General features: G+C 40.5%; 1 protein-coding gene across 1 annotated transcript; it reads right to left on the reverse strand.

Annotated features, from left to right (window-relative positions):
• Positions 1-5,393: 5,393 nt before the first annotated feature.
• Positions 5,394-27,604, reverse strand: LOC121561966 (probable serine/threonine-protein kinase Sps1). The gene is made up of 10 exons (XM_045211757.1): positions 27,548-27,604; positions 25,390-25,527; positions 13,817-13,904; positions 13,470-13,561; positions 13,104-13,187; positions 7,594-7,655; positions 7,397-7,483; positions 7,199-7,253; positions 6,931-7,119; positions 5,394-6,768 (listed from the first exon to the last, which is right to left on the reverse strand). The coding sequence occupies exons 2-10, from the start codon at positions 25,513-25,515 to the stop codon at positions 5,908-5,910; spliced, it is 1,644 nt and encodes a 547-aa protein (XP_045067692.1). The 5' UTR covers positions 25,516-25,527; positions 27,548-27,604; the 3' UTR covers positions 5,394-5,907.

Below are 27,604 nucleotides of genomic sequence, written 5' to 3' on the forward strand. Positions count from 1 at the left end.
TCTCAGAAAACTCAATCAAATACAACTGGTGGAGAATAAGAAGGAGAAGAAACAAGCTCTGGTTATGCAGAATCAGGGTAAACCAAATCAACAATCACTGCCACAGCTTCAACCGAACCAGTTCCAACCACAACTGTACCAGACACCAATAGCGGTACCAGTTGTTTCATATCCACAGCCAGTTTCTGGACAGAGACAGAATTGGAGAGGAAGAGGACGAGAAGGTTTAGGAAGAGGAAGAGGAGGAAGATTTAAGCCACACTTCCAGCAATCTTCAGAAGTGTGTTATAACTGTGGACAGGTTGGTCACTTTGCTCGTGAGTGTAATGGGCCAGAAGGAAACATCAGAGGGAATTTCAGAGGAAGATACAGGGGCCAGTCAAGACCATCTGGAGGACCGGTGAACCCTTATAGGGGCCCGGAGCAAGGATTCTAGAGGTGCCCGGAAAATCCGAAAGGGGGTGTCAGCTGGTAGCATCAGGACCGGAAAAAGATCCAACAATTGAGGTGAAAGTAAACAAGCGACCATTGGAAGTGATGGCGGATAGCGGAGCTGCTTTTACCTGTGTTCGGCCTGAAGATGCTACACATCTCCCTATGTCCAATCAACTAATTAGGACAATCGGATTTGAGGGAGTGAAACAGCTGATTCCTCTTACGGAACCAATTGAGCTCTGCTATGAAAATCAGAAAATTACAATACCCATACTAGTATCAGAACATACACCTATTGCATTGTTGGGAAGAGATGCATTGTGTAAATTGAACTGTACAATAAAATGTACACCAGACGGCTGTCTGGTAGAGGTGCCAAAGGAAAATGTTTACCAATTGTCGATGACGACAGAGATGGATTCTTCTTCAGTATTCTGGATTGGAAATCTCAGTGAAGATTTTTTGAAGCAGGCTAAGATATGGGAGAAATTCATTGTGACAAACATGCCAGATGCGAGGCTTCCGGAATATCCATCTCATTGTACGCTCAAGTATTTCAAGAATGCTGCCCAATCGGACTCAGAGGAATGGCTGAGTCATCAACCAAAGAATGTTCAACTTACCTCATGTTGCATAATTTTAGGACCACAAGGAGCAGCTATGAAGATAAACACAGACGATTATCTGGATAAAGAATTTGAGATTGAGAAGAGTGTGCCACATGTGACCTTGTTGGTTTCTGAAGGCTATGAGCAGAAGCAAATAGGAGAAATGATGACAGAAGCAGAGAAAGCTGTTTTCATACCAATGAAAGAGAATTTGGCGATTTGGAGGACTGAAGATCATCGATTTCTCAAAATCATGATTTCGGCTCAAGGACAAGGAGAGCCACAAGCTGTACGGATAACACACGAATCTATTTGCAGTGTGAAGATGGATTCAGACCCTATGAAAGAGGAGATGTTGCAACAAGTTCCAGAATTTCTGTGGTCTCAACACAGTACTGATATTGGATTTGTGAAATCAGCTCAATTGAGGTGAAAGTTGAGGAGGCAGACCTCCTTGGAAGAATCAGTATCCATTGAAAAGATGAAGCAATCCAAGGGATTGAACCAGGAATTGAAGGACTTTCAAAAGCAAGTGTTTTGAAGACAATAGAAAAATCGTTAGAATAGCAATCAAATATTGTTTTGGAGAAACCATGATGATTTAGTAAGCTATGGGTTAGCTTATGTTGTAAAGGGGAGATTAGGATAAAAATCACAAAGGAGTAGAGTTTTTGGGAAAATAATGTGTGACTGTTATCATTGGTTACATTCATATACCAAGAGGTTCATAAGATGTTCAACTAAGCTAAAATATGCTCAGTCGGTTGCAAAGTTGTTGTGTAAAGAAGTCATAAGCAGGTGGAAATTTCCTGACTTAATATCCTCAGAAAATGGGAAAGAGTTTTGTGAATAAATCAGTGAAATGGTTTTTGAAAAAAAAAAATTGAGAATTTTTTTTTGGGGAAAAAGTCAGACTAAAATGTTATGAAAACTAGGGTTGAAATAACTCTAGGAAATTTGGAATATCTGATTGTGGGATGATTATATTATTGTTATGAATCAAAGGGGGGAAATGGAATGTGATTCATTTTATATCTAATTTTATATATCATTTTTAGTTGACATTGATGTTTTAATTTGCATGTGTTGTTTTGCAAAAGATACTGTTTGGTATTTTCTTTTCTTCCAGAAGCATATGGGGGAATATGTAGAGGGACTCAAATACTCAAACATGGACAATATGAATGGACTGGAGGAAGTGGAACAAGGAAGGAGTGGAAATGTTCCGATTCCATCATCGACGTCGCATTGAAAGTCGACACTGTGGAGGAGATGAAGTGTAGTGGACTACATTCCAGTGTTATATTCTTTCTGTATTAATTTTTGAACAATTATGTTTTCTGTTGTTGGGTACATGTGGGGACCTCAGATGTTTTTGTTTATTTCGTTGAAGTTTAGGGATATGGGGTCTAGGCAAGGACAGAGAGAATCCACAGGAGGGTCCGATGGGTCGACCAGCCTGAATGTGGACATTTTGATTGTATTTTGTTTGCTGGGGTTTTCATATGTATTCAATTGCATCATAGCTTAAAATGTATTAATAAAGATGTATGAATTGATCTGGAGTACTTAGGTGGTCGCCTAGGGCAGAGGGGCCGTGAGAGAATTTTCCTGTCTTGACTGACTGATGGATATTTGGAATGAAAGCTGCCAGACAGGTTTTTCACTCTTACACTCCATAACAATTTATTTACACTCCATAATAATGTATTTACACTACATACAAAAATGTGTCTATATAAACATGTGTTTACTCTCCATAAATTTTGGTTTATTGTTAAAGTTACTCAAGAACAACAATTGTTATTTGTCATAATCCTATTCTTTTTGTTTTCGAGACTTAATTAGTCTCGAAGGGGGGAAATATGTAGTGTCTTAGAGTCTGATGTGCTGACCTTTGCAAAAAGTGTGTTAGAGGAAACTTGGCTTCTAGGGTTTTGCTGATGTTGCAAAATGGTGCAACAGATGAACTGTATTCTACTTTGCTGAAAACATCTGGAAAGCATTACTAATGTTCATGGAAAAAGTATAGGGGAGAGATGTGGAAAAGGCCAGGGATTGGTTTTTAGAATCACACCATATTACGTCATAAATGATATAAAACCATGTCTTGAACAATAGGAGATAAGAATAGCGAATTACAGAATTTGGCTCTTGCTGTTCCCAGATATCTGCAGGTATCTGTAAATTTCGATGCTGAATACCCTTTGTTATAATAAACCTTTATAAACAAAGTACAGTGTCGGCGGACTCCTTATCACCACAGCATGGATCAGCAAAGGTGTGTCTTTTAGACACTACACCTCCAACACTCTACTCAGCAAATTGGATGTAGTCTATCACGGTGCCATCCGTTTTGTCTCCAAAGCCCCATATACTACCCACCACTGTGACCTGTACGCTCTTGTTGGCTGGTCCTCACTACATATTCATCGCCAAACCCACTGGCTCCAGGCCATCTATAAATCACTGCTAGGCAAATCCCCGCCTTATCTTAGCTCATTGGTCACCATAGCAACACCCACCCGTAGTCTGCGCTCCAGCGGGTATATCTCACTGGTCATCCCCAAAGCCAACACCTCCTTTGGCGCAATTCCCCTTCCAGTTCTCTGCTGCCAATGACTGGAACAAATTGCAAAAATCTCTGAAGCTGGAGACACTTATCTCCCTCACTAACTTTAAGCATCAGTTGTCAGAACACCTTACCGATCACTGCACCTGTACACAGCCCATCTGAAATTAGCCCGCCCAACTACCTCATCCCTATATTGTTATTTATTTTGCTAATTTGTACCCCAGTATCTCTATTTGCACATCATCTCTTGCACATCTATCAGTCCAGTGTTAATACTAATTGTAATTATTTTGCACTATAGCCTATTTTATTGCCTTACCTCCATAACTTGCTAAATTTGCACACACTGTATATTATATGTATTTCTGTTGTATTTTTGACTTTGTTTTGTTTTACCAAATATGTAACTCTGTATTGTTGTTTTTATCGCACTGCTTTGCTTTATCTTGGCCAGGTCGCAGTTGTAAATGAGAACTTGTTCTCAACTGGTTTACCTGGTTAAATAAAGGTGAAATAAAAAAATAAAAAAAATACAGATGTAGGACCTTAATTTGATCACTCTTTATTTTTCGAGAATGTTCCTGCAAAGCAGGAAATGCAAACTTAGAGTTTATTTCAGTTTAGAAAATGCTTCTAAAGTTTGTAATTTCCACTTTGAGGTTTCAGACTTTTGAGATTTTCCCTACCGAAAAGAAGTAATGGCGACAATGGTGTTCACTACACCACTTCTAACTGAGACCTGAGTCTGAGCCAGCAACCTGTGTACGGAGGGTAAGACTGCGACAAGAGTCCTGAGACCATCCACGTGGAGTGAGCATGGAGAGAGATCACGTCCAAACTTCTCTCATGCTGCTGGTGCACTGGTCGGGAAAATTGACAAAACAGAATGGACCGTAAAGGATGGTGAAACATTCATCTGCTTGGGAAAAAATGATTATTAACCAGATTTTGTAATTGGGACATTATCAAGGGCCGTCCACTTTGACAGGCATGAGTTTCATGTGTTCCAATTGGAGGATGAACTGTAAAGCTATCAGAAGTAGAAAAGAGACGCCAGAAGAATGAGGCCGGGAGGGAGGGGGTGGTCAACCGTGCCCGTAATTGACTTAGAGTTGCCCAAAATTGTTTATTTCAGGTATCCGGTTGATTGTGGGGTTAAGATACCGATCTGTCATTAACATGCCATTCGCGACAGTAAGACAGGGACAAATGGGGGCCATGCTGAGAAAAGTTAATGCTAGAAATATAATCTGTTAATGTTAGTAGTACATACTGTGTACTGTATATGTGAAATGGGGGGACTATGTATACAAAGTGCTATAATTTTGAAACGTTTCACCCAATATGGATGAAAATGCCCTGAAATGAAAGCTGTCAGTCTGCACTTGTATCATTTATAGTCCAAAGGGCTGGAGTACAGAGCCAAAACAACAAACAATGTTGCCCTTTCCCAATACTTTTGGAGCTCACTGTATATAATTAGTTTATATTTACATCCATTTGACATTGTTTTCAAACGTATTATAAGTATTTTTAGGTGATGTTGAATTGAATTTCCAAGGTCATATTTTGAACTGTATATTTTCTGTTTAGCTGATTCATTGTTATACTATTTAATTAGTTATTCATTTATCAATCATGGACACAGCAGAAGTGGGACAAAAAATATGATTGTCAAGTTGCTATGTTAAGTTATCTTTTTCTATATGATCTGTTTAATATTTTCAATAAGACAAAACGTATATTGAGTTAAAAATATTTTATTATGGTTGTAAGCAGACATTTATAGATTAGGATTATATTGTATAAACGTTGTTTTCCCAGAATAATGTCATTTTTTTTCTTCAAAATATGTATTGCAACAATTACACTTCTATACAGTCACCATCACCACTTCATGTAGGCTATTATAAGTTTGAAACAACTGACCATTTTGTAGTTGTGTAATACAACTGATATAATTTGATGTAAGAAAATAATATACAGATCAAACAGGTCAACTGTAATAACCGGAAAGGAAAGCACTTCAGTACTACAGCTGAGATATACTGTATACTTATGTCTCTACAATCTAATTATCATAGCTGATTTGTGCAAGGATTGAAGAACAGAAAAGGGAATTTGCTCACGCCTTAAACCTAAAGGCCTATCTGGCTGTCAAAGTCACATCGCCCATCCCTGTGTTTTACAGAGAAGTTATGTATCAATGAATGATTTAATCTGCTCTATTTCTTGTTTCTGCATCTTTTACAATCACTACAACTGTGTATAGTTTCACTTGACTAAGTATCAGTCCTCTATCTTAGGAATGAATGACAGGACGTCACTCAGTTCGTCTAGGCTCTCCTGTAACTGATCAGCTGTCTGTCTGATTGTCTGGACGAACTTCATTGTCTCTGACTTGACCTCAGCCTTTGGTTCCACACATCCAGGGTTCAGCTCAGTCGTGGAGTATGTGTCCATCACTTCTAACTTACTGCTATCACTAGACTGTTTCTCAGCCTTTGCCTGTTGGATGTTGTGGATCTCTTTGGCATCCATGGCGATGAAGAAGATATCAACTGCTACAAAGAAAGCAGAGAATATTCCTGTCGCCATCTCTGCCACACGCACTGCCCTTGCAGTTTGGGCTGCTACCTTGCCAATGTTGGCGACTTGGAACAATCGGACGAGCTCTGGGATGCTCCCTAGGCCCCTCCCAACCCTCGCCCCAGCATTTACTAGCTTCTCTGCATTTAAACTACCTATTTCTGTGGTAAAGGAGCCACTCATCCTCTGTGTCTCGATACCCTCAGCAATGTTTTGTAGAGATGTCACCACAGAGTTCAACTTCTCCTGGAACTCCTTGATGATGCTCTTGATGGCTTTGCGGTCGGTAGACTGATTGACCATGTTGGTGATGTTGGATACTCCGGCTGTGGCTCCACCAGCGACAGCCACCCCAACACCCACCCCTGTGACGATCAGGGATGCGCCCAGAGTGAAGGGAGCCAGGATGAGGCCTACTATAGAAGTGATTCCTCCAGCTGCCCCAATAACACCTCCTGTCAAACTGCCTATGGTGGCGCCATGGTGCACACGCTCCAAGCTGTCTGCCAGCATTCTCAGATTGTCCAAGTTTGTCTGGAGCTCCTCCACAGTTTTTTCATTCTGTAAGAAAATGTATTTAGATAGATGGATGAATGGGTGGACAGACAAACAGATAATTTGACTCAAGGAAGGAAGGAAGGAAGGAATTCATGGATAGATGAATTAATTAATGAACAAACAAACAAATGGTACGATTTTATCATATCATCTTGTATTGCAAACCTTTTTTGTGAGGAAACTGATAATGAAGGGTTTTGATAGGATTTCACCAGCTGAAGGTCTGCTGGTTGGGTCTTGTTGAAAGACGTCACACAGTAGTTCATGGAGCTCAGGTGAGAAACTCTCTGGGAGAGATGGATAAGGACCTCCCAGTATTTTGGGGATGAGCTTGATTGTGCTTGCTGCAGCGAACTGTGAAGAAAGAGCTGTTACTATCACACTGCATGTTACATTAGCAAGAGGCAAATAAGGAGATGGAGGCATTACTTACTGCACACCGAAGCATACACAACTCATATAGCACACATCCCAAGGACCAAATATCACTGCAAAGGAGGGAAATGCATTGATATGCCAAAAGGCAAATGTCTATTATAGAAATATTATCTTTGCTTCGGCCAAACATATGACATCACAGGGTTACAGATCCCCTTTCATATATTTGTGTTTGTTTTTATTTAGAATTTACCTTTTGGTGTCATAAACTTTACCAGTCAGAATCTCTGGGCCTAAATAACCCACCATTCCATCGTCTGAAGATCCAGATTGGGAAGCACTGGTAGGAGAGAAACCCATTAGCAGACAATCATGAAACAGGATGTAACACCTTTATGTATTCAAATTCATTTTCACCAGTTTATAATTATAAATAAAAAAGTACCATACTTTTCATTGACTCTTCCGAAATCTCCCAAACAAAGTGTCCCAAATTCTGTAAGGAATATATTCTAGTGTAGAAAAAAATATATATATTTAGTTGAGTGAAAACAAAACATCTAATTAACATTTTACTTCTCATCAAATAACATATACAGTGCATTTGGAAAGTATTCAGACCCCTTGACTTTTTCTACATTCTGTTACGTTACAGCCTTATTCTAATATTGATTAAATCGTTTTCAATCTACACACAATACACCATAATGACAAAGCAAAAACAGGTTTTTAGAATTTCTTTCACATTTAGAAAAAAGTAGTGTCATCCTTGGGAATGACACTACAAGCTTGGCAGACCAGTATTTCCAGGCTCTGTCGTAGCCGGCCGCGACCGGGAGACCCATGGGGCGGCGTACAATTGGCCCAGCGTCGTCCAGGGTAGGGGAGGGAATGGCCGGCGGGGACGTAGCTCAGTTGGTAGAGCGTGGCGTTTGCAATGCCAGGGTTGTGGGTTCGATTCCCACGGAGGGTATGAAAAATAAAAAAAATAATGTATGCACTCACTAACTGTAAGTCGCTCTGGATAAGAGCGTCTGCTAAATGACTAAAATGTAAATATTTGGGGAGTTTCTTGCATTCTTCTCTGCAGATTCTCTCAAGCTCTGTCAGGTTGGATGGGGAGCATCGCTGCACAGCTATTTTCAGGTCTCTCCAGAGATGTTCGATCAGGTTCAAGTCCGGGCTCTGGCTGGGCCACTCAAGGACATTCAGAGGCTTAGGGTCATTGTCCTGTTGGAAGGTGAACCTTAGCCCCAGTCTGAGGTCCTGAGCACTCTGGAGCAGGTTTTCATCAAGGATCTCTCTGTACTTTGTTCCGGTCATCTTTCCCTCAATCCTGACTAGAGATGAGAGATGTGTTTAGCAGATGTTTTTGAGGGTGTAGCAAAATGCTTGTAGTTTTCCAGTCCCTGCCGCTGAAAAACATCCCCACAGCATGATGCAGCCACCACTATGCTTCACCGTAGGGATTGTGCCTGGTTTTCTCCAGATGTGATGCTTAACTTTCAGGCCAAAGAGTTCAATCTTGGTTTCATCAGACCAGAGAATCTTGTTTCTCATCGTCTGAGAGTCCTTTAGGTGCCTTTTGGCAAACTCCAAACAGGCTGCCATGTGTCTTTTACTGAGGAGTGGCTTCCTTCTGGCCACTAACATAAAGGCTTGGAAGGTTATCCCATCTCCACAGAGGAACTCTGGAGCTCTGTCAGAGTGACCATCAGGTTCTTGGTCACCTCCCGGACCAAGGCCCTTCTCCCCCAATTGCTCAGTTTGGCCGGGTGGCCAGCTCTAGGAAGAGTCTTGGTGGTTCCAAACTTCTTCCATTTAAGAAGGATGGAGGCCACTGTGTTCTTGGGGACCTTCAATGCCGCAGACATTTTATGGGGCTCTTCCCCAGATCTGTGCCTCAACACAATCCTGTCTCAATGCTCTACAGACAATTATTTTGATCTCATGGCTTGATTTTTCCTCTGACATTGTAATGATGTCATTTAATAGTGTTGTGTGACCAGGGGAGAGTTAGTATATAAGTGACTTGGTGCCACAGAGTCTGCATTCCTTATGTCAAAGGAGATTACTGAGGTTGATCTTAGAATCATTGATGGACAGGATATACTGACTTGGGGTAAAGGGTAATAAACATCAAAGAAGGGAGTGACCACTGAGGGTTACCAGAGGTGCTTGAAGAAACTGGTAACAGATTGTATATAAGGGAGAGTAACTCTTGGTTCAAATCAGTTCGTGATACCAAGAAGCAAAGCTCTGTCCTTTGTTGTAACGGACCCGGTACCGATCATTAAACATTTGCATTAACTTTCTACAAAGTGTCTAAGTATACCCTTGCATCCTTGATTATTTGATACCCGAGAAACTCATCATACCAAACATGCATTGTCAGCTGTGGGACCTTATGTAGACAGGTGTGTGTCTTTCCAAATCATGTCCAATCGATTTAAATTTACCACAGGTGAACTCCAATCAAGTTGTAGAAATATCTCAAGGATGATCAATGGAAACAGGATGCACCTGAGCTCAATTTCGAGTCTCATAGCAAACGGTCTGAACACTTATGTAAATAAGGTATTTATGTTGTTTATTTTTAATGTATTTGCAAAAATACTAAATACCTGTTTTCACTTTGTCATTATGGGGTATTGTGTGTAGATTGATTAGGATTTGTTTTTATTTAATCAATTTTAGAATAAGGCTGTAACGTTACAAAATGTGGAAGAAGTCAAGGGGTCTGAATACTTTCCGAATGGACTGTACAGTTAATTGTCCCACATAAAGGCTATATTCTGGATAACTTTCATTAACCTTTGTCTTTTTAAAGAGATAATGACTATGTACAAAATTACTCTAAAAACGCCAACAAGTCATAATTTGGAAACCCTTTTTATGATCGTTCTGAAATATTAGGACGTTGGCAAGCAACTAGTTACCGACAACAAAATATGATGTACCATTATTTCTGTATTAATATGGAAGAATGAAAAGCATTTAATTTTTTTGTAAACGAGTGGTGCGTGGGCGGCTAAACTGAAATGTTGAAAGATATAGATATGGTGCCACCACAAATTTGACCCCTGGGAGGCATGGCAGCTACAAAAAAAAGAAGAAAAAAAAGAAATACATATTTAGCCCCAAGGAACTGAATTCGGTACCGTTGATGTGCCAACTTCTGTTTGTAGCATCCAAACCATTTGGGGTACAAACTAATAAACTATATTGTGTATACAGATATCATACACTTTCTTAAATCTTCTATATATAATATAATAGCTAAATGATCCTTGGTATGATCATCTTAAAACAATTAGAACAATTCCATGTCTCAGCTTAGTACCACGCACCCTAGCCAACGGCTTGACTCTTAAGAATTATACTAGAGATATCCGTTTTTTTCATAGGCTGCTTCTCAATCCACTGCATCCGCCGATATGGCAGAGTGGTTTTTGTCTGACCATGAGACATCCTGAAAATCGGACTTTTCACGAAAACGTCTACAGAATCAGAACAGTTTGGCCTAAAAAACTTTAATGACCCCTCTGTGGAAAGATGATCACGAACACAATGGTGAAAGAAACCACACAAGCTTCACTGGACACTTATGAAGTCGGTACAGGCTCTTCTGCCAACTTCTATCTGTAGCATCCAAACAGTTTGGGCTACACACTAATATGGAAAGGTGAGTCTCTCACGAACACTTACATGTCGTTTATTTTTTCTGTAGGACACCCACAAGCCTGAAAATACTTTTCTGAAGGTCCCCGGTACCAGTAAAAAAAAGAAAATGGAAGTATACTGTGATGTGCTTTTCTAATAACCAATTTCTGTTTTCATGCAAGTGACTGATTGAACAAATCCTCACTATCAGTATCTGCAATTTCGTAGTACGCCCAGACCCTTATTTTGATTATGAAAGATATCTCTGTTTCAAGGTCTCAGCTTAGAGAAGAAGCCTCATGAGGTACTGGTCTGTCACATGCATGACCCAGTATTGGTCAGTCACATGAACGAAGCAAACGTTAATGATAAATTAATTATGAGTGATGAATAAGCTAAATCCTGAAAATAGGACTTCTCTGCAGTATATAGTCCTGTGTAGCTCAGTTGGTAGAGCATGGCATTTGCAATGCCAGGGTTGTGGGTTTGATTCCCACGGGGGGCTAGTATGAAAAAAAATGTATGCACTCACTAACTGTAAGTCGCTCTGGATAAGAGCATCTGCTAAAATGTAAATATATATATATAGGAGAACTAATGGGACTTCCCTGGTGATGCTCCTGATTGACATATGCATTAAGTTGGTTGGAAACTCTCCAGTGCATTGACAATAAAGTATGCTGCATTTAATATTGACTTTGAGTGTCCCTGTGTAGAATTCCCATGAAAATACACTGAGTATTCTAAACATTGTGCACTCAGTATATATGGAGATGTTACTGTGCCTAAATAAAGGGGGTTGAATACATGCAACATCAATTGTTCCCTGATCTTCCTTATATCTCTCAGCTGTGGATAATGTATTAAACCACCCAGACACATTAAAGATACAGTCATCCTTCTGAACTGAGCTGCACGACAGAAAGGAAACTGGATGTCACCCTGAGGCCACTGGTCATTTTACAACAGCTACAGAGTTCAATAGCTATAATTGGAGAAAATTGAGGAAGGATCAACAACATTGTAGTGACTTCACAATGTTGACCTAAATAACAGAGTGAAAAGAAGAATACAAATATACAGAATAAAAATCTTCCAAAACATGCATATGTATTCAACAAGGCACTAAAGTAATAATACAAATAAAAAAAGATAAGGAATATATTTTTGGGCCTAAATTAAAAGCCTTATGTTTTGCGCAAATCCAATACAGCATTGAGTGACTGTCTCCTTGTTTTCAAGCATGGTGGTGGCTGCATCATGGTATTGGTAAGCTTGACATCGGCAAAGACTGGGGAGTTTTTCAGGATTGAGCTAAGCACAGGCAAAATCCTAGAGGAAAACCTGCTTCAGTCTGCTTTACACCAGACACTGGGAGAGGAATTTAACTTTCAGCAGGACAATAACCTACAACACAAAGCCAAATCTTCACTGGAGTTGCTTAGCAATAACACAGTGAATGTTCCTGAGTGGTGAAGTTACAGTTTTGACTTGCATCTGCTTGAAAACCTATGGCAAGACTTGACAATTGCAGTCAAGCCATGACCCAACACCTTGACAGAGCTTAAAGAATTTAGGAAAATAATAATGGGCAAATATTGCACAATACAGGTGTGCAAAGCTCTTATCAGACTAAACCAAGAAGAGTCACAGCTGTAATCGCTGCCAGAGGTGTTTCTAACATGAATTTACCCAGGGGGGTGAATACTTATCTTATCCTGGTATTTTAGTGTTTTATTTTTCATTGATCTTTAAAAAATATATATAAACAAATCTTCCACTTTACAGAATATTTTGTGTAGATAGTTGACAATGTAAAATGAAATCAATTTTAATCCCACTTTGTAACATAATAAAATGTGAAGAAATTGAAGAGGTTATAGAATTGTATAGGCACTGTGACATATTACACATTTTTGGGGGACAACTATTGGCTCCTTAGCGCTACTTTCAAAACTACTGGCTAAAACATGTAGAAAAGTACTGGAGAATCTCTTTAATAAAAAAAAAATGTGTTACTGCTTGAAAGACATTGTCTCTTTGCAATCATTACCAATTTGGCGCTTTTAAGCTACAAATACTGTATGTTCAGTAGTGCTTCTCAAACCTCTCCTCGGAGAGTCATTTTCAATTTTGTTGTAACACTGAACTAGCACACTTGATTAATCTAATCAACAGCTTGATGATTTGTTCACTAAATCATTTAGGCTTGCTATCTTTGGAGTAGATCAAAAACATTGAACAACTGGGGGTCCCTGAGGAGAGGGTTGAGAACCATCTAGCAGACCAGTCTGTACCTGTGGTCTCAGGTCTCTGTGAAGAAGGCCCAGGCCATGGACATGCTTCAGGGCCATGCAGATCTTGACAAACCAGTCCATGATCTGGGAAGAAATACAGTCCATAATTTATGTTTAGCCTGAAACAAACAAGTTTTGATGTAGTGTCATGAATAGAAATGGCTGCGTTCCAGGCTGACTACATTGCAGAAGCCTGACAGATCTCACAACGCATTGATAGGTGAACATATCAGCTAAGATTTGATATAGCAATCTGATGCCTGACTGCAGAGTCGATGACTTGGCATGCAACCATTGGTTGATGAAATGCAACATCTGCAATGTAGTCAGTCTGGAACGCGACCAATATGTTATTCGATCAGAAACCTGTTCTTCTGAAAATGGCTTCTTCTCTTTGATCTTCTGTGCAAGATTTCTGCCCTCACAATGGTCCAAAACTACATAGTAACTTTCATCATCTGTAAAAATGCATAGTTTGTGTGAATATAGTGTTGGGTGACAAAATGTTATAGCATGCTTGCTGTTCTGTTTAAATGTTATGGTGATACTGTGGTAACTTGATACTGTGGCAACAAACATATTGGGGTGGTGTCCCAGACACAGATTAAGTTTAGTCCTGGACTAGAAAGCATTCTCAATGGAGTTGTAATCTTTATCTGGGAAATCACCCCTAACATTGTCTCTCTAAACTGAAAAGGAAACACATTAGTTACCTTGGAAAAAGTTCTTGTGGCTGGAAATATGGGGGTGATTTATCTGCAGGATAGTTTTAAACTCAGAGAATGTGTCTCCAGCACTGATCTATTAAAGCAAAAACCACAGTACTCAATCAAAACATAACACTTTACTTGTAGTCCCCTGTAGCTCAGTTGGGAGAGCATGGCGCTTGCAATACCAGGGTTGTGGGTTCGTTTCCCACAGGGGGCCAGTATGAAAATGTTTGCACTCACTCACTTTAAGTCGCTCTGGATAAGAGCGTCTGCTAAATTACTAAGATGTAAATAAAGGTTTCTAAGTTAGGCATAGCTGTGTCTCCCTTCAAATCAAACTTTATTTAAACCCCTAGAGTCTATTGACGGTGCGTCAATCTAAATAACATAATACAGAAATCCCCCTCAAAAGCCATACATTTTTGCTAGAGATATCTGTGTCTCAATCCATCGCATCCGCATATGGCGGCCTTCCGCATCTGTGGTGGAAGGTTGCCGAGCTCCAGTTGTGTTATTTTTTTTAATGTTTTTTGTATTTGTATTTTTTTTTAGGGGGTAGATCAGCTTTAATATTGAAGATAGATTGTAACTTCCATCAATGTAATTGTCTGCATCACTTCCAATCCCCCATATGTTTATTTCTCGCATATATATATATACAGTGGGGAGAACAAGTATTTGATACACTGCCGATTTTGCAGGTTTTCCTACTTACAAAGCATGTAGAGGTCTGTAATTCTTATCATAGGTACACTTCAACTGTGAGAGACGGAATCTAAAACAAAAATCCAGAGAATCACATTGTATGATTTTTAAGTAATTAATTTGCATTTTATTGCATGACATAAGTATTTGATACATCAGAATAGCAGAACTTAATATTTGGCACAGAAACCTTCGTTTGCAATTACAGAGATCATACGTTTCCTGTAGGTCTTGACCAGGTTTGCACACACTGCAACAGGGATTTTGGCCCACTCCTCCATACAGACCTTCTCCAGATCCTTCAGGTTTCGGGGCTGTCGCTGGGCAATACGGACTTTCAGCTCCCTCCAAAGATTTTCTATTGGGTTCAGGTCTGGAGACTGGCTAGGCCACTCCAGGACCTTCAGATGCTTCTTACGGAGCCACTCCTTAGTTGCCCTGGCTGTGTGTTTCGGGTCGTTGTCATGCTGGAAGACCCAGCCACGACCGATCTTCAATGCTCTTACTGAGGGAAGGAGGTTGTTGGCCAAGATCTCGCGATACATGGCCCCATCCATCCTCCCTCCTAATACGGTGCAGTCGTCCTGTCCCCTTTGCAGAAAAGCATCCCCAAAGAATGATGTTTCCACCTCCATGCTTCACGGTTGGGATGGTGTTCTTGGGGTTGTACTCATCCTTCTTCTTCCTCCAAACACGGCGAGTGGAGTTTAGACCAAAAAGCTCTATTTATGTCTCATCAGACCACATCACCTTCTCCCATTCCTCCTCTGGATCATCCAGATGGTCATTGGCAAACTTCAGACGGGCCTGGACATGCGCTGGCTTGAGCAGGGGGACCTTGCGTGCGCTGCAGGATTTTAATCCATGACAGCGTAATGTGTTACTAATGGTTTTCTTTGAGACTGTGGTCCCAGCTCTCTTCAGGTCAATGACCAGGTCCTGTCGTGTAGTTCTGGGCTGATCCCTCACCTTCCTCATGATCATCGATGCCCCACGAGGTGAGATCTTGCATGGAGCCCCAGACCGAGGGTGATTGACCGTCATCTTGAACTTTTTTCTAATAATTGCGCCAACAGTTGTTGCCTTCTCACCAAGCTGCTTGCCTATTGTCCTGTAGCCCATTCCAGCCTTGTGCATGTCTACAATTTTATCCCTGAAGTCCTTACACAGCTCTCTGGTCTTGGCCATTGTGGAGAGGTTGGAGTATGTTTGATTGAGTGTGTGGACAGGTGTCTTTTATACAGGTAATGAGTTCAAACAGGTGCAGTTAATACAGGTAATGAGTGGAGAACAGGAGGGCTTCTTACATTTACATTTACATTTTAGTCATTTAGCAGACGCTCTTATCCAGAGCGACTTACAGTTAGTGAGTGCATACATTATTTTTCATACTGGCCCCCCGTGGGAATCGAACCCACAACCCTGGCGTTGCAAACGCCATGCTCTACCAACTGAGCTACATCCCTGCCGGCCATTCCCTCCCCTACCCTGGACGACGCTGGGCCAATTGTGCGCCACCCCATGGGTCTCCCGGTCGCGGCCGGCAACGACAGAGCCTGGATACAAACCAGGATCTCTAGTGGCACAGCTAGCACTGCGATGCAGTGCTTAGACCACTGTGCCACTCGGGAGGCCTACTACTACTACTACTGCTACAACTATTACTACTGCTACTACTACTACTACAACTATTACTACTACTACTGTTACTACTACTACTACTACTACTGCTACTGCTACTACTACCACTGCCACTGCCACTGCTACTACTACTACTACTACTACTACTGCTACTACTGCTACTACTAATGCTACTAAAACAACTACTACTGCTACTACTACTACTACTGTTACTGTTACTGCTACTGCTACTACTACTACTGCTACAACTACTAATACTGCTACTACTACTACTACTGCTACAATAACTACTACTACTACTACTACTACTACTGCTACAATAACTACTACTACTACTACTACCACTACCACTGCCACACGCCACTGCTGCTACTACTACTACTACTACTACTACTACTACTACTACTACTACTACTATTGCTACTACTACTACTACTACTACTACTACTACTACTACTATTGCTACTACTACTACTACTACTACTACTACTACTACTACTACTACTGCTACAACTACTACTACTGCTACTACTACTACTACAACTACTACTACTACTACTGTTACTACTACTACTACTACTACTACTGCTACTGTTACTACTACTACTACTACTACTACTACTACTACTACTACTACTACTATTACTACCGCTGCCACACGCCACTGCTACTACTACATTTACATTTACGTCATTTAGCAGACACTCTTATCCAGAACGACTTACAAATGGGTGCATTCACCTTATGATAGCCAGTGGGACAACCACTTTACATAATTCTATTTAAAAAAAAAATTATATATTTTTTTATATATATATATACTTTTTTTCTCTCTTTATTTTTTTCATTTTTTCAAACTAAACTGTGACTACTACTGCTACGACTACTATTACTATTACTGCTACTACTATTGCTACTGCTACTACTACTACTACTACTACTACTACTACTACTACTGCTACAACTACTACCACTGCTACTACCACTGCTACTACTACTACTACTACTACTACTACTGTTACTGCTACTACTACTGCTACATCTACCACTGCTACTACTACAACTGCTACTACTACTACAACTGCTACTACTACGACTACTACTGCTTCTACTACTACGACTGCTACTACTACTGTGACTACTACTACTACTACTACCACTGCTACTACTACTACTACTACTACTGCTACAACTACTACCACTGCTACTACCACTGCTACTACTACTACTACTACTACTACTACTACTACTACTACTACTGTTACTGCTACTACTACTGCTTCAACTACCACTGCTACTACTACAACTGCTACTACTACTACAACTGCTACTACTACGACTACTACTGCTTCTACTACTACGACTGCTACTACTACTGTGACTACTACTACTACTACTACCACTGCTACTACTACTACTACTACCACTTCTACTACCACTGCTACTACTACTACTACTACTACTACTACTACTACTACTACTACTACTACTACTACTACTACTACTACTACTGTTAATACTATGACTACTACTACTATTGTGACTACTACTGCTACTGCTACTACCACTGCTACTACTACTGCTACTACTACTACTACTTCTACTACTACTACTACTACTACCACTGCTACTACTACGACTACTACTACTATTGTGACTACTACTGCTACTGCTACTACCACTACTACTACTACTACTACTACTACTACTACTACTACTACTACTACTACTACTACTACTACCACTGCTACTACTAGTACTACTACAACTACTGCTACTGCTGCTACTACCACTGCTACTACTATTGCTACTGCTACAGGTACTACTGTTACTACTACTACTACTACTACTACTACTGCTACTACTACTACTGCTGCTACTACTACTGCTACTGCTACTGCTACTACTACTACTACTACTACTATTGCTACTGCTACTACTACTAATACCTTTCGCCCTCTCTCCCTCCTACCTTCCCTCCCTCCCTACCTCTCTCTCCCTCCCTCCCCCTCTCTCCTTCCCTCCCTCCCTCTCTCTCTCACTCTCCCTCCCCTTCTCCCTCCCCCTCAACCCCTTCTCTCTCCCCCTCCCTCTCTCTCTCTCTCCCTCCCTCTCTCCTTCCTTCCCTCTCTCCCTCTCTCCCTCCCTCCCCTCTCTCTCCCTCTCCCTCTCTCCCTCTCTCTCTCCCTCTCTCTCTCTCCCTCTCTCCTGCCCTCCCGCTCTCCCTCTCTCCCTCTCTCCTTCCTTCCTTCCCTCCCTCCCTCCCTCTCTCTCTCTCTCTCTCTCTCTCTCTCTCTCTCTCTCTCTCTCTCTCTCTCTCTCTCTCTCTCTCTCTCTCTCTCTCTCTCTCTCTCTCTCTCTCACTCCTCCCCCTCCCCTTCTCCCTCCCCCTCAACCCCTTCTCTCTCCCCCTCCCTCTCTCAGATTCCAAACTCTCCACCATGGCCAAGACCAAAGAGCTCTCCAAGGATGTCAGGGACAAGATTGTAGACCTACACAAGGCTGGAATGGGCTACAAGACCATCGCCAAGCAGCTTGGTGAGAAGGTGACAACAGTTGGTGCAATTATTCGCAAATGGAAGAAACACAAAATAACTGTCGATGTCCCTCGGCCTGAGGCTCCATGCAAGATCTCACCTCGTGGAGTTGCAATGATCATGAGAACGGTAAGGAATCAGCCCAGAACTACACGGCAGGATCTTGTCAATGATCTCAAGGCAGCTGGGACCATAGTCACCAAGAAAACAATTGGTAACACACTATGCCGTGAAGGACTGAAATCCTGCAGCACCCGCAAGGTACCCCTGCTCTAGAAAGCACATATACAGGGCCGTCTGAAGTTTGCCAATGAACATCTGAATGATTCAGAGGAGAACTGGGTGAAAGTGTTGTGGTCAGAGATGAGACCAAAATCGAGCTCTTTGGCATCAACTCAACTCGCCGTGTTTGGATTTGGAAGAATGCTGCCTATGACCCCAAGAACACCATCCCCACCGTCAAACATGGAGGTGGAAACATTATGCTTTGGGGGTGTTTTTCTGCTAAGGGGACAGGACAACTTCACCGCATTAAAGGGACGGTGGACGGGGCCATGTACCGTCAAATCTTGGGTGAAAACCTCCTTCCATCAGCCAGGGCATTGAAAATGGGTCGTGGGTGGGTATTCCAGCATGACAATGACCCAAAACACACGGCCAAGGAAACAAAGGAGTGGCTCAAGAAGAAGCACATTAAGGTCCTGGAGTGGCCTAGCCAGTCTTCAGACCTTAATCCCATAGAAAATCTGTGGAGGGAGCTGAAGGTTCGAGTTGCCAAACATTAGGCTCGAAACCTTAATGACTTGGAGAAGATCTGTAAAGAGGAGTGGGACAAAATCCCTCCTGAGATGTGTGCAAACCTGGTGGCCAACTACAAGAAACATCTGACCTCTGTGATTGCCAACATGGGTTTTGCCACCAAGTACTAAGTCATGTTTTGCAGAGGGGTCAAATACTTATTTCCCTCATTAAAATGCACATTAATTTATAACATTTTTGACATGCGTTTTTCTGGATTTTTTTGTTGTTATTCTGTCTCTCATTGTTTAAATAAACCTACCATTAAAATTATAGACTGATCATGTCTTTGTCAGTGGGCAAACGTACAAAATCAGCAGGGGATCAAATACTTTTTTCCCTCACTGTATATATATATATATATATACAGTGGGGGAAAAAAGTATTTAGTCAGCCACCAATTGTGCAAGTTCTCCCACTTAAAAAGATGAGAGAGGCCTGTAATTTTCATCATAGGTACACGTCAACTATGACAGACAAAATGAGAAAAAAATCCAGAAAATCACATTGTAGGATTTTTAATGAATTTATTTGCAAATTATGGTGGAAAATAAGTATTTGGTCAACAACAAAAGTTTCTCAATACTTTGTTATATACCCTTTGTTGGCAATGACACAGGTCAAACGTTTTCTGTAAGTCTTCACAAGGTTTTCACACACTGTTGCTGGTATTTTGGCCCATTCCTCCATGCAGATCTCCTCTAGAGCAGTGATGTTTTGGGGCTGTCGCTGGGCAACATGGACTTTCAACTCCCTCCAAAGATTTTCTATGGGGTTGAGATCTGGAAACTGGCTAGGCCACTCCAGGACCTTGAAATGCTTCTTACGAAGCCACTCCTTCGTTGCCCAGGCGGTGTGTTTGGGATCATTGTCATGCTGAAAGACCCAGCCACGTTTCATCTTCAATGCCCTTGCTGATAGAAGGAGGTTTTCACTCAAAATCTCACGATACATGGCCCCATTCATTCTTTCCTTTACACGGATCAGTCGTCCTGGTCCCTTTGCAGAAAACCAGCCCCAAATCATGATGTTTCCACCCCCATGCTTCACAGTAGGTATGGTGTTCTTTGGATGCAACTCAGCATTCTTTGTCCTCCAAACACGACGAGTTGAGTTTTTACTAAAAAGTTCTATTTTGGTTTCATCTGACCATATGACATTCTCCCAATCCTCTCCAAATGCACTCTAGCAAACTTCAGACGGGCCTGGACATGTACTGGCTTAAGCAGGGGGACACGTCTGCCACTGCAGGATTTGAGTCCCTGGCGGCGTTGTGTGTTACTGATGGTAGGCTTTGTTACTTTGGTCCCAGCTCTCTGCAGGTCATTCACTAGGTCCCCCGTGTGGTTCTGGGATTTTTGCTCACCGTTCTTGTGATCATTTTGACCCCACGGGGTGAGATCTTGCGTGGAGCCCCAGATCGAGGGAGATTATCAGTGGTCTTGTATGTCTTCCATTTCCTAATAATTGCTCCCACAGTTGATTTCTTCAAACCAAGCTGCTTACCTATTGCAGATTCAGTCTTCCCAGCCTGGTGCAGGTCTACAATTTAGTTTCTGGTGTCCTTTGACAGCTCTTTGGTCTTGGCCATAGTGGAGTTTGGAGTGTGACTGTTTGAGGTTGTGGACAGGTGTCTTTTATACTGATAACAAGTTCAAACAGGTGCCATTAATACAGGTAACGAGTGGAGGACAAATGAGCCTCTTAAAGAAGAAGTTACAGGTCTGTGAGAGCCAGAAATCTTGCTTGTTTGTAGGTGACCAAATACTTATTTTCCACCATAATTTGCAAAGAAATTCATTAAAAATCCTACAATGTGATTTTCTGGATTTTATTTTCTCATTTTGTCTGTCATAATTGACGTGTACCTATGATGAAAATTACAGGCCTCTCTCATCTTTTTAAGTGAGAGAACTTGCACAATTGGTGGCTGACTAAATACTTTTTTCCCCCACTGTATATATATATATATTTCCTGAGCTTCTTATATCTCCTACTTTTTATCAAAAATTTTGTATTTATTTATATATATTTTTGATACCTAGAGGGGTTCTAAAAGTCAACATCAAATATTTTAAATATCTGTGGTATAACCATCTTAAACCATATATCAGCTTAAACCATACCCCCCCCCCCCTTTAAGATTTAAAATACATTTAAAATTGCAACACAATTTACAGTAAAGCAATGCAATGAAATAAGTAAAATAAGTACAAAAAGTGACTGACATGTGGCGGTCTACAGTATAATGTTGGAATTTGTATTTGTATTTATTGTGGAACCCCATTAGCTGTTGCCAAAGCAGCAGCTACTCTTCCTGGGGTCCAGCAAAATTAAGGCAGTTATACCATTTTTAAAACAATACAAAACATTCATAACAGATTTCACAACACACTAGATGTGTGCCCTCAGGCCCCTACTCCACTAACACATATCTACAACACAAAATCTGTGTGTATGTTATCATGTGTGTGTTTGAATGTGTCTGTGCCTATGTTCGTGTTTCTTCACAGTCCCCGCTGTTCCATAAGATGTGTTTCTATCTGGGGGTTTTTCAATCAAATTTTACTGCGTGCATCAGTTACTTGATGTGGAATAGAGTTCCATGTAGTCATGGCTCTATGTAGTACTCAGCGCCTCCCATAGTCTGTTCTGGACTTTGAAGAGACCTCTGGTGGCATGGCTTGTGGGGTATGCATGGGTGCATTCAACATGTCAATACCTCTCACAAATACAAGTAGTGATGAAGTCAATCTCTCCTCCACTTTGAGCCAGGAGAGATTGACATGCATATCATTAATGTTAGCTCTCTGTGTACATCCAAGGGCCAGCCGTGCTGTCCTGTTCTGAGCCCGTTGCGATTTTCCTAAGTCCCTCTTTATGGCACCTGACCACACGACTGAACAGTAGTTCAGATGCGACAAAACTAGGGCCCATAGGACCTGCCTTGTTGATAGTGCTGTTAAGAAGGTATAGCAGCGCTTTATTATGGACAGACTTCTCCCCATCTTAGCTACTTTTGTATCAATATGTTTTGACCATGACAGTTTACAATCCAGGGTTACTCCAAGCAGTTTAGTCACCTCAACTTGCTCAATTTCCAAATTATGTTTTACAAGATTTAGTTGAGGTTTAGGGTTTAGTGATTGATTTGTCCCAAATACAATGCTTTTAGTTTTTGAAATATTTAGGACTAATTTATTCCTTGCCACCCATTCTGAAACTAACTGCAGCTTTTTGTTAAGTGTTGCAGTCATTTCAGTCACTGTAGTAGCTGACTTGTGTAGTGCTAAGTCATCCACATACATAGACACATTGACTTTACTCAATGCCATTGTCATGTAATTAGTAAAGATTGAAAAAAGTAAAGGGATCTAGACAGCTGCCCTGGGGAATTCCTAATTCTACCTGGATTATGTTGGAGAGGCTTCCATTAAAGAACACCCTCTGTGTTCTGTTAGACAGGTCATTCTTCATCCACAATATAGCAGGGGGTGTAAAGCCATAACATATATTTTTCCAGCAGCAGACTATGATCAATAATGTCAAAAGCCGCACTGAAGTCTAACAAAACAGCCCCCACAATATTTCTATCATCAATTTCTCTCAGCCAATCATCAGTCATTTGTGTAAGTCCTGTGCTTGGTGAATGTTCTTCCCTATAAGGCTGATGAATGTCTGTTGTCATTTTGTTTACTGTAAAATAGCATTGAATCTTGTCAAACACATTTTTTTCCAAACCTTTACTAAGGGTTGGTAACAGGCAGATTGGTCGACTATTTGAGTCAGTAAAGTGTGCTTTACTATTCTTTGGTACCAGAATGACTTTTGCTTCCCTCCAGGCCTGAGGGCACACACGTTCTAGTAGGTTTAAATAATTGAATACATGGCAAATAGGAGTGCAAATACTGTCCGCTGTTATCTTCAGTAATTTTCCATCCAAGTTGTTAGACCCCGGTGGCTTGTCATTGTTGACAGACAACAATAATTTCACTCTCACTTAACGGAATTTGAAATTACAATGCTTGTCTTTCATAATTTGGTCAGATATACTTGGATGTGTAGGGTCAGCGTTTGTTGCTGGCATGTCATGCCTAAGTTTGCTTTTTTTTAAATGAAAAACTCATTATAGTAGTTGGCAATATCAGGATTTGTGTGATGAATGAGCCATCTGATTCAATTAATGATGGAGCTGAGTTTGCCTTTTTTCCAAAAATTTATTTTATGGTGCTCTAAAGCTTTTTACTATCATTCTTTATGTCACTTATCTTTGTTTCATAGTGTATTTTCCTCTTCTTTTTATTCAGTTTAGTTAAATGATTTCTCAATTTGCAGTACGTTTGCCAATCGGTTGTGCAGCCAGACTTTTATACCATTCCTTTTGCCTCATCCCTCTCAACCATAACATTTTTGAACTCCTCATCAATTCACTGGGATTTAACCGTTTTTACAGTCATTTTCTTAATGGGTGCATGCTTATTAGTAACTGGGATAAGCAATTTCATTTATGTGTCAAGTGCAGCGTATGTTTGCTCCACATTACACACCTCAGACCAACACATATTCTTTACATCAACAACATAGGAATCACTATAAAACGTATTGTATGACCTCTTATACACTATATTAGGCCCAGCCTTTGGAACATTTGTTTTCCTAGATATGGCTACTATATTGTGATCACTACATCCGATGGATCTGGGTAATGCTTTAAAGCAAATTTTTGCAGCATTAGGAAAGATGTGATCAATACATGTAGTTGATTTAATTCCTGTGCTGTTTGCAACTTCCCTGGTAGGTTGACTGATAACATGAACCAGGTTGCAGGCACTGGTTACAGTTTGAAGTTTTTTCTTGAAAGGAAGCTTAGCAGAAATATATATTCTCATATTATGTATGTTAGTGCAGAGTGAGCTGCACACAGTGGACTTTCTACTTGTGCACACAACCTCAGTGCTAACAGCATACATCTGGTTCATAAGCACATGATTGGTGCATACAATAGCTGTAGGATCAGCAGAGGCATTCAGGGCAGTTAGAGGGACATAAATTAGGTTACTTACAAATCAAATCAAATCAAATCAAATTTTATTGGCCACATGCGCCGAATACAACAGGTGCAGACATTACAGTGAAATGCTTACTTACAGCCCTTAACCAACAGTGCATTTATTTATAATAAAAAAAAGTATAATAAAACAACAAAAAGTGTTGAGAAAAAAGAGCAGAAGTAAAATAAAATAACAGTAGGGAGGCTATATATACAGGGGGGTACCGGTGCAGAGTCAATGTGCGTGGGGGCACCGACTAGTTGAGTAGTTGAAGTAATATGTACATGTGGGTAGAGTTAAAGTGACTATGCATAACTAATTAACAGAGTAGCAGCAGCGTAAAAAGATGGGGTGGGGGGCAGTGCAAATAGTCCGGGTAGCCATGATTAGCTATTCAGGAGTCTTATGGCTTGGGGTTAGAAGCTGTTGAGAAGTCTTTTGGACCTAGACTTGGCACTCCGGTACCGCTTGCCGTGCGGTAGCAGAGAGAACAGTCTATGACTAGGGTGGCTGGAGTATTTGACAATTTTGAGGGCCTTCCTCTGACACCTTCCTCTACATTGTGTCTACCAACGCCTAGAATAATGTATATTTGCTAAAGCATTATGACAACTCAGCGACACAATGGTAGGGATTAACTGAGCTGGGCTTGGGTCATTGATAAGTAATCGTCTCAATGCGGCCTTGTAATGCTGTGAAAGGATCCAGGAACCCAAAGTAATTATGATTTACATAGCAAAACCAGACAAGTGCCAAATTCCTTATAAATTATCTATAGTCATATAAATAACACACCTTATTAGAAAGTGTTAGTCTCAAAGAAAACAAAATGGTGCCTGCTTACCTCATTCAGTTTGATCTCTTTAATGACAAACTGGTCACCATCTTTGTCAGTAGCTATGACACCATTCTCTGCCTTCCTCAGGATAGTGTATCCTTTCTTCTCAAGGACACTCTGTGTATTCCCCATCTTTGGATTTCACTAGAATACAGTATGGTGTCATTGGTAAATAACTCAAATGCCAAATATGTACAGTAAAATATTTGGAATTATGAAATGAGGAGTTGATTAATAAAAAGCTCAACACTTATTTTGTAATTTTAAATATGTTGTCTATGTTAAAATGCATTGTTTTGAAATGCAACCTACAATAAACCGTTCATGAAATGCAGAGGGGTATGCTACAAAGTAGGATCAATGGGTTAGCCAATTCACTTTAATGATCAACCAGAAATAAGTATACGTTTTCTGGTTCGTTAAGAAATCTAAACTTCTGTGTTTTTGGTTGTTGAGTCAGTTAGACCATGCCAATTTCAAGCGTTGCTGAGGGGTATTTTACTCTGCTCTGCTGACTAGTATTTGTCTCCGTTCTTACAGAAATAAAGGATTGATTTTATGTTATTATTGATTCATCAGGAATAATGTGACCCCAGATATTATGGGACCCATCTCGTCCAAAAAGTTGACTAAAGTTTGCAAAAAATCACCTGGAAGCACCTGGATGACATCAAGACTCTAGGAAGAATTTGCTATGGACAGATGAGTCAAACGTGTAACTTTTTGGTGGGGGGTGCATTCCACAGTAAGAACCAAATACCAACTGTCAAGCATTGTGGTGGTAGTGTGATAGTTTGGGAATGCTTTGCTGCCTCAGGAACTGGACAACTTGACTTAATAGAAGAAACCATGAATTCTGCTCTGAATCAGAGAATTCTACAGGAGAATGTCAGGCCATGCATGTGTGAGCTGAAGCTGAAGCGCAGCTGGGTCATGCAGCAAGACAATGATCAAAAACACACACTCAAGTCTACATTTAAAAATGTCTAAAACAGATTTGAAATGTTGGGATGACCAAGTCAAAGTCCAGACCTATTATCAACTGAGATGTTGTGGCAGGACTTGAAAACCAACAAATGTTGCTGAGTTAAAGCAGTTCTGCAAGACTGGACAAAAATTCCTCTACAGCGACGTGAGAGACTGATCAACAACTACAGCAAGCAATTGGTTGGAGTCATTGCAGCTAAAGGTTTCAGAACCAGTTAAGTGTAAGGCATTAGAAAGTTTGTTTATGACATAGATGATAAGTATGTAATTGTTCTGTTATTTGTTAACTCAGGTTCTCTTTATCTAATAATAGGATTGGGTAGAAGATCTGTTAACATTCAACATCAAAATATGCAAAAGTTGAGAAAATTGGAAAGGGGGCAAATACTTTTTCACAGCACTGATAACATGTTGGGGCAGGGCTTCCTGCTCTGTCCCCGTCGTGCATCATGCATTTGCTATGAATGTTGAACCTTCTGGTGTACTATGAGCAGACGATTGCACAGGAAGTCAAAACTTCCTGTCAAGTTAAAATGAGCTTGTTCTAGCTTGTTGTGAGGACTTGTAGTCTATGACAAAACATGATGTTGTCAATGTAGTAATGACGATGTACAGTGGCAGAGCTAAGGTGAAATGTCCCTTTAATGCCCTTGGTTTCAAAGACCATATCAGATTATCTCTAGATTAGGTTAAGCAACATACTGTTTCTCAGAAATTACACCATCTTTGGTAAATATGAGGAAATATCACTCCTGGTAAATGCCTGTAAACATTTTGAATGTAATTGCCATGCAAATCTATCAATGTGCTGTTTAGAACTGCTCAGCTCCAAACAAATTAGCTTAAAAGCGATTATCTCCAATTATACCCATCGACACAAAACAATAAGAGGTGCACTATTCCAATGAACTTTGCACTTTCAGGCATTGTAAAAAAACAACAACTGCATATTCCATGAGAGGAAGATATAACACAGAACACAAACATCTAACATTTCTTATAATAGCTGGGATTTAGGCTACTTCAAAAAATGTATAATATAAAATATATATATGGAAATGTGCACAAATTGTGCATGAGTATTAAAATACCATGATAGACTTCTAAAAGGGTTTGTTGTTTCAGTATTAAGTTACCTGTTGATAGTACAAAATTATATTACATGTAACGTTCTTACCTTCGAATGTGTTGTCTCCTATTTGCTTTCACTTTACATCTGGAAAAAAAGCATTAA

The sequence above is a fragment of the Coregonus clupeaformis genome, chromosome 39 (genome assembly GCF_020615455.1).
Source record: "Coregonus clupeaformis isolate EN_2021a chromosome 39, ASM2061545v1, whole genome shotgun sequence".
Taxonomy (NCBI): Eukaryota; Metazoa; Chordata; class Actinopteri; order Salmoniformes; family Salmonidae; genus Coregonus; species Coregonus clupeaformis.

Coding starts and splice junctions, on each gene's coding strand:
- LOC121561966 (XM_045211757.1), bottom strand. CDS start 25,515: ATGGGGAATACACAGAGTGTCCTTGAGAAGAAAGGATACACTATCCTG. Junction 7,656..13,103: donor ACAGAGACCTGAGACCACAG/GTACAGACTGGT, acceptor TTTCTACACTAG/AATATATTCCTTACAGAATT. Junction 6,769..6,930: donor TCAGTTTCCTCACAAAAAAG/GTTTGCAATACA, acceptor ATTTTCTTACAG/AATGAAAAAACTGTGGAGGA.